Source organism: Balaenoptera borealis, assembly GCF_965194805.1.
Source record: "Balaenoptera borealis genome assembly, chromosome: 2".
Taxonomy (NCBI): domain Eukaryota; kingdom Metazoa; phylum Chordata; class Mammalia; order Artiodactyla; family Balaenopteridae; genus Balaenoptera; species Balaenoptera borealis.
In genome coordinates this window covers 111,462,704-111,471,269 of record NC_138867.1, presented here as the reverse complement: position 1 = coordinate 111,471,269, position 8,566 = coordinate 111,462,704, and the positions used below count along the sequence as shown (strand labels likewise).

General features: G+C 35.6%; 1 protein-coding gene across 1 annotated transcript in view; it reads left to right on the top strand.

The window, feature by feature from the left end:
• The first annotated feature begins 1 nt into the window (after position 1).
• LOC309623693 (prolyl 4-hydroxylase subunit alpha-2-like) overlaps positions 2 to 8,566 on the top strand; it is a 121,955-nt gene continuing 113,390 nt past the window's right edge. Inside the window, exons 1-2 of the mRNA XM_082380793.1 lie at positions 2 to 958; positions 1,208 to 1,384. Of these exons, the coding sequence (XP_082236919.1) occupies positions 791 to 958; positions 1,208 to 1,384 (345 nt within the window). The 5' untranslated portion in view covers positions 2 to 790. The remainder of the gene's footprint in view (positions 959 to 1,207; positions 1,385 to 8,566) is intronic.

Below are 8,566 nucleotides of genomic sequence, written 5' to 3'. Positions count from 1 at the left end.
TAAGGGTTGCTTAGGGTCCTTGGGAGACCTTCAGACCACCTGGCAATATGAGTACTGGGGACTCTGGGCTTTGGGAGGCCAGATTTGGTTGAGAAGATATTCTAGTCCTTGAACCTGCCCCTTGAATGCACCACTGGGTCTTTTTCAGTCTTATAATTATATTGAACACATTTTAATTGATGGCTAATTAGGTGTTAGGCATTAAGACCATTATGAATATTATTTATTCAATCATTTTTTACTATGTGCCAACAGAAGAAATTAAGCAAAAATGAATAATATATGGCCCTGTTATGGAAATGTGTAGTTTATTAGAGGAAAATTTAAAATATAAACAAGTAACTTTAATACAGTAGTGGTATGTGCAAGATTTGGTAGCAACACACAACAAAAGGTTATTAACTCTAGGACAAAGAGCGATAGGCTTCACGGGTAAAAGACTCCTCAACTAGATTACCATGTGGACAATGTAAGAGAAGTTTTACTCTGAGATCACACCATGAACAAGTGTACAGTGAGAAAAATTATTCTGTATTTTGGAAACAGCAAACATTTTTTGTATTAGTGGAGCATGAAATTTGAGAAAAGAAGCTATAATGTTCAGAATTTTAATATAGGCAGACTCATATCATGGAGGGCCAGGTGGATCATGAGTAGATCTTGGACTTTACTTTGTTAGACAGTGTCTTTCAAAATTTAACGTGCATGGGAATCACCTGGGATGTTGTTAAAATGCGGACTCTGATTCAGTAATAGTGGTGTAGAACCTGAGATTTCTGTATTTCTAACCATGTCCCAACTGATGCTGGTGCTGCTGGTCCATGGGCCACAGCATGAGAAGCAAGGCTACAGAGAACGGACCATTAAAGGGTTCAATCAGGGGAGTGAGCTGATCACCCCTGGACATTATGGGAAGTTGGATGGAAGAAAAAGACTGTTTTTTCCAAACCCACGTAAGGTGAATTGTCACTGTTTTTTAAGTCCAGTATAAGAGTGACTTACCTCTAAGGGCTTATAGATGTGAGAAGGGATGTTCCTGAAAGAGAAAGCATTGAATGATTTGTGTTCCATTTATGCTGACCAAGAAAAGGGCTTTTGTTTCCTTTCTGAGGGGAGAGGGAGGAGGTGGGCCTAAGGAGTGAGGCTAGCACCTGCAGGCAAAGGAGCCTGGGACTTAGGTCAGGGCTTGTTGCTCTGTGCTTCCCAGACACCACAGAAGCGGAAGAGGCTTTTCTGTAGGTACCACTATGGCAATAGGACACCGCAGCTGGTCATCACCCCCTTCAAAGATGAGGATGAGTGGGACAGCCCACATATCGTCAGGTACCACGATGTCATGTCTGACAAGGAAATCAGAAAGATCAAGGAGATTGCAAAACCCAGAGTAAGTTCTCATTTGGTACTGAACACATTTCCCTCTGTTACCTCCTGGGACTTACCTTGCTGTCATTATTTGGGGACACTTAAGGGAAAAGCTGATAGCAGATTGTCTTTTTTTAAAAAAAATTTTTTATTTTTTTTAGAGCAGTTTTAGGTTTATAATAAAATTGAGAGGAAGGTGCAGTGATTTCCCATATACCCCCTGTGCTGACACATACATAGATTGCCTCCCTCTATCAACAACACTCATCAGAATGGTACATTTTCACTAAGGATAAACCTATATTGATTGACACATCATAATCTCCCAAATTCCGTAGTTTACCTTAGGGTTCACTCTTGATGTTGTACTTTCTGTGGGTTTGGACAAATGTGTAATGACATATATCAATCATTATAATCTCATACAGAGCAGTTTCACTGTCCTAAAAGTCCTCTGTGTTCTGACTATGCATCTCTGCCCTGACTCTCCCCAGCAACCACTGATGTTTTTATTGTTTCCATAGCTTTGCTTTTTCTTGAATATCGTCTAGTTGGAATCATATGGTATGTAGCCATCTCAGATTGGCTTCTTTTACTTAATAATATCCATTTAAGGTTCCTCCATGTCTTTTCATGGCTTCATAGCTTATTTCGTTTTAGTGCTGAATAATATTTTGTAGTCTGAATGTGTTACAGTTTATCTATTCACGTACTAAAGGACATCTTGGTTGCTTCCAAGTTTTGACAGTTATGAATAAAGATGCTGTAAACATCCATGTACAGGTTTTTGTGTGGACAGATGTTTTCAGCTCCTTTGGGTAAATACCAAGGAGTGTGATTGCTGGATTTTATATTGAGTAAGTTTAGTTTTGTAAGAAAGAACCACACTGTCTTCCAAAGTATCTGTACCATTTTGCATTCGCACCAGCAGTGGATGAGAGTTCCTGTTCCTCCACATCCTTGTCAGCATTTGGTGTTGTCAGTGTCTTGGATTTTGGCCATTCTTATAAGTATGTGATGGTATTTCATTGTTTTAATTCGCAGTTCTCTGATAACATATGATGTGGAATATCTTTTCATATGCTTGCCATCTGTATATCTCTTTGGTGAGGTGTCTGTTAAGATCTTTGGTCCGTTTTTTAATTGGGTTACTTGTTTTCTTACTGTTGCATTTTATGAGTTCATTGTATATTTTGGATAACAGTCCTCTATTAAATGTGTCTTTTGCAAATGTTTTCTCCCAGTCTGTGACTTGTTTTCTCATTCTCTTTGTATTGTCTTTCTCAGAGCAGAGTTTTTAATTTTAATGAAATCCACCTTATCAGTCATTTCTTTCATGGATCATGTCTTTGTTGTTCTATTTAAAAAGACATTACCATACCCAAGGTCACCAAGATTTTCTCCCATGTTGTCTTCTAGTTTTATAGTTTTGTGTTTTACATTTAAGTCTGTGATCCATTTTGAGTTACATTGAGTGAAGGGTGTAAGGTCTAGATTTATTTTTTTTGCATGTGCATGTCTAGTTGTTCCATCACCATATTTTCAGAGACTTTTTGCTCCATTGTATTGCCTTTGCTCCTTTGTCAAATATCAGTTGATTATATTTATGGGGGCCTATTTCTAGGCTCTCTGTTCTGTTCCATTTATCTGTTTGTCTGTTCTTTCACTAATACCACACTGTCTTGATTACTGTAGTTTTATAGTAAGTTTTGGAATCAGGTGTTATCAGTCCTCCACCTTTGTTTTTCTCCTTTAATATTGTGTTGTCTGTTCTGGATCTTTTGCTTCTCCATATAAACTTTAGGATCATTTTGTTGATATCCACAAAATAACTTGCTAGGATTTTGATTAGGATTGCATTGAATCTATAGATTAATTTAGGATGAACTGACATCTTGACAATACTAAGTCTTCTTATCTATGAACATGGGATCTCTATTTATTTAGTTCTGCTTTGATATCTCTCTTCAGAGTTTTATAGTTTTCTTCTTGTATATATAGTTTTAGTTAGTTTTTATGCCTAAGTATTTCAGCAAAAGTCTTTATGATCTGGTCCTCCAAGACCTCTCAGAAGAAATGTATATCAGTATATATTATCTGTTAATTTAGTGTCTCAGGAGATTTTTCTTTAAAAAACCTGTTTAAATTTTGTTTACTCATTTGTAAAGTTTTATTTTAGTTTTTAGTTTTAATTATATGTGGCTTTTAAAAGTGGTTACATGAATGAATTATGTAGCAGATTGCAAATGTTTACCTCATGAAAAGCATACCTATTTGTGACCAAACGGAGGAAACCTTTTCTGCTCTTTCCATGGAAATCCTGTGTCAGCTTCAGAGATCCCCAAGGATAAAACTTATCATCTATTCATCCTTAATAAAATCTGTGGTATTTTTTGTTTGTTTGTTTGTTTATTGACATCTGGAGAAGAATTATTTCTTCACGTTCTAGATGATAGATGACAAGCTCAATGGAGGCAATTTTTCTTCCTGAAACAGTTTCATTAGTTTCTTTATCACAATTATTGGTTATCCTTTAATAATTAGAAAGGATCTTCTTGCTCTTTCTTTTTGTATTCTTATAGGGATATAATCTTTATATCCAGCAGGAGATCTTACTTGTCAATATTTTATTTGGATATTTTCTCTTTTCTACATATTAGATAATGTCTGTTGGTATACCTCCAACCTCAGTGATTCTGCCTCTGTCATCTCCATTTCCATGTTAAGTGCATCTAGTGAAGTTTTAAATTCAGATATTGTATTTTTCAGTTCTAAAATTTTTTCTTTTTGTTTTTTTTTTTTTGCCCATGCTGCATGGCATGCAGGATCTTAGTTCCCTGACCAGGGATCAAACCCAGGCCCTTGGCAGTGAGAGCACAGAGTCCTAACCAGTGGACCACCAGGGAATTCCCAGTTCTAAAATTTTCAAAAGATTCTTTACTCGTATTATTACTGACTGAGATTTCTTTTCTTCTCTTAAATTGCAAGTATTATTTTTCTTTACATCCTTGAATATGGTTTTAATAACTGCTTGAAAATCTTTATCTGCTAATTCCAACATCTGTTTCATCTTTGGGTTGGTTTTGTTTCTGTCTTTTCTCTAGGGAATAGGTCACATGTTCCTGGTTCTTCATATGTCAAGTAATTTTTTTATTATTATATCCTGGCTTCTGCAAATATAATGATGTTGGGACTCTAGATTCTATTATAGTCCTTTGAAGAATGTTGTTGCTGTTTTATTGAGATATAATTGACATATAACGTTGTGTTAGTTTTAGGTGTATAACATAATGATTTAATATATGTATATATTACAAAATGATTACCACAATAACTTTAGTTAACATCCATCACCTTAAATAGTTACAGTTTTTTTTTTGCGATGAGAACTGTTAAGATTTATTCTTGGGACTTCCCTGGTGGTCCAGTGGTTAACTATCTGCCTTCCAGTGCAGGGGACCTGGGTTTGATCCCTGGTTGGGAAACTAAGATCCCACATGCCGCGGGGCAACTAAGCCCATGTGGCACAACTACTGAGCCCCCATGCTCTACAGCCCACACGCTCTACAGCCCGCGCCACAACTAGAGAGAATCCTGTGTGCCACAACGAGGAACCCACATGCCATAATGAAGGATCCCGTGTGCCACAACTAAGACCCGACACAGCCAAATAAATAACTATTAAAAAAAAAGATTTATTCTCTTAACAACTTTCAAATATACAATACAGTATTGTTAACTATAGTCACCATGCTGTACATTACATTCCCAGGATTTATTTATCTTTTAACTGGAAGTTTGTGCCTTTTGACCACCTTCACCCACCCCCTCTCTCCCCCTCTGGCAACCATCAACCTGATCTTTGTATTTATAATATCAGTTGTTGTTGCTGTTCTTTTTTTTTTTTTAGATTTCACATGTAAGCGAGATCATACAGTATTTGTCTTTCTATGTCTAACTTATTTCATTTAGCATAATGCCCTTAAGATCCATCCATATTTTTGCAGAAGGCAATATTTCCTTCTTTTTTATGGCTGGATAATATTCCATTGTATATATGAATACCACGTTTTCTTTATCCGTTCATCTGTCAGTGGGCATTTAAGTTGTTTCCATGTCTTGACTATTGTAAATAATGCTGGAATGAACATGGGGATGCAGATATATTTTCAAGATTGTGATTTCTTTTCCATTGGATAAATACACACATATAATTACAGGATCAAGTACACAGGCATATAATTACAGGATCATATGGTAGTTCTAGTTTTAAAATTTTGAGGAATCGCCATACTGTTTTCCATAGTGGCTGCACCAATTTACATTCTTACCAACAGAGCACAGGTTTCCACATCCTCACCAATACTTGTTATTTCTTGTCTTTTAGATAAAAGCCATTGTAGCAAATGTGAGGTTGTATCTCATTGTGGTTTTGATTTGCATTTCCATGATGATTAATGATGATGAGCACCTTTTCATATATCTGTTGGCCACTTTTATTATCATCTTTGGAAAAATGTCTATTCAGATCCTCTGCTCATTCTTTAATTGGATTGTTTGTTTTTTTCTTTCTGTAGAATTATATGAGTTCTTTATATAATTTGGATATTGTCCCCTTATCAGATAAATGATTTCCAAATATTTTCTCCCATTCCATAGGTTGCCTTTTCATTTTGTTGATGGTTCTTTTGCTATACAGGAACTTCTTAGTTTGATACAGTCCCACTTGTTAATTTTTTATTTTGTTGCTTTCACTTTTGATGTCAAATCCAAAATATTGCCAAGGTCAGTGTCAAGGAGCTTACCTTCTATGTTTTCTTGTAGGAATTTTATGGTTTCAGGTCTTATGTTCAAGTCTAATCCATTTTGAGTTGATTTTTTTGTATGGTTTGAGATAGTGGTCTAATTTCATTCTTTTGTATGTGGCTGTCCAGTTTTTACAATACCATTTATTGAGGAGACTGTCCTTTTCCCATTGTATATTCTTGGCTCCTTTGTTGTGAATTAATTGACCACCTATGCATAGGTTTATTTCTGGGCTTTCTCTTCTGTTCCATTGATCTGTGTGTCTGTTTTTATGCCAATACCATACTGTTTTGTGACTTTAGGTTTATAATATAGTTTGAGATCAGGAAGCATGATGCCTTCAGCTTTGTTCTTTTTTTCTCAAGATTGTTTTGCCTATTCAGGGTCTTTTGTGGTTCCATGCAAATTTTAGGATTTTTTTGTTCCATTTATGTGAAAAATGCCGTTGCAACTTTGATAGGGATTGCATTGAATCTGTAGATTGCTTTTGGTAGTATGGACATTTTAGCAATATTATTTCTTCCAATCCATGAGCCCAGAATATCTTTCCATTTATTTGTGTCTTCTTCAGTTTCGTTCATCATATAGTTTACACCATACAGTTCTTTCACTTCCTTGGTTAAATTTTTTGCTACATATTTTGTTTTTTGATGAAATTGTAAATGGGATTGTTTTCCTAATTTCTCTTTCTGATAGTTTGTTATTAGTACATAGAAATGCAATTGATTTTTGTATATTGATTTTTATATCCTGCAACTACTGCGTTTGTTTATTAGTTCACAGTTTTTGGTGGGGTTTTTAGAGTTTTCTGTATAAGATCATGGCATCTGCTGCCAAAGCAGTCTTCAGGAAAAAGAACAAAGCTGGAGGCGTAACCCTCCCAGACTTCAGACAATACTACAAAGCTATAGTAATCAAAACAGAGTGGTATTGGCCCAGAAACAGACATATCAATCAATGGAACAAAATAGCCCAGAAGTAAAGCCATACACCTACGGTCAATTGAGCTTTGACAAAGGAGGCAAGAATATACAGTGGAGAAAAGACAGTCTCTTCAGCAAGTGGGGTTGGGAAAGCTGGACAGCTGCATGTAAATCAATGAAATTAGAACACTCCCTCATACCATACACAAAAATAAACTCAGAATGCCTCAAAGGCTTAAATATAAGATGTGACACCATAAAACTCTTAGAAGAGAACACAAGCAAAACATTCCCTGTTATAAATCGTAGCAATGTTTTCTTAGGTCAGTCTCCCAAGGCAATAGAAATAAAAGCAAAAATAAACAAATGGGACTTAATCAAACATAAGCTTTTGCATAGCAAAGGAAACCATCAACAAAATGAAAAGACAACCTATGGATTGGGAGAAAATATTTACAAATGATGTGACTGACAAGGGATTAATTTCCAAGATATACCAACAGCTCATACAACTCAATAACAGAAAAACCAGACAACCCAATCAAAAAAATGGGCAGAAGACCTAAATAGACATTTCTCCAAGGAAAACATACAAACGGCCAACAGGCACATGAAAAGATGTTCAACATCACTAATTATTAGAGAAATGCAAATCAAAACTACAATGAGGTATCACCTCACACTGGTCAGAGTGGCCATCATCAGAAAGTCTATAAATAATAAATGCTGGAATGGCTGTGAAGAAAAGGGAACGCTCCTACACTGTCGGTGGGAATGTGAATTGGTGCAGCCACTATGGAGAACAATATGGAGTTCCTTAAAAAACTAAAATAGAGTTACCACATGATCTAGTCATCCCACTTCTGCGGATATATCCAGAAAAGATGAAAACTCAGATTCAAAAAGGTACATGCACCCCAGTGTTCATATCAACACTATTTACAATAGCCAAGACATGGAAGCAGCCTAAATGTTCATTGACAGATAATGGATAAAGAAGGTGTGATATGTGTGTACACGCACACACACACACACACGCACACACACACAAACAATGGAATAATACTCAGCCATAAAAAAAGAATAAAATAATGGCATTTGCAGCAACATGTATGGACACAGAGATTATCATACTAAGTGAAGTAAGACAAAGAAAGGCAAATATATGATATCACTTATGTGTAGAATCTAAAATATGATACAAATGAACTTATTTACAAAACAGAAACAGACATAGGAAACAAATTTATGTTTACTGAAGGGAAACAGGGAGAGAGATAAATTAGGAGTTTGGGATTAGCAGATAGAAATTATATATAAAATAAACAACAAGATTCTACTGTATAGCACAGGAAACTATATTCAATATCTTGTAATAAACTATAATGGAAAAGAATATGAAAAAGAAAAAAATATGTATACATATATAACTGAATATATGTATAATTGAATCAGTTCGCTGTACACCAGAAACT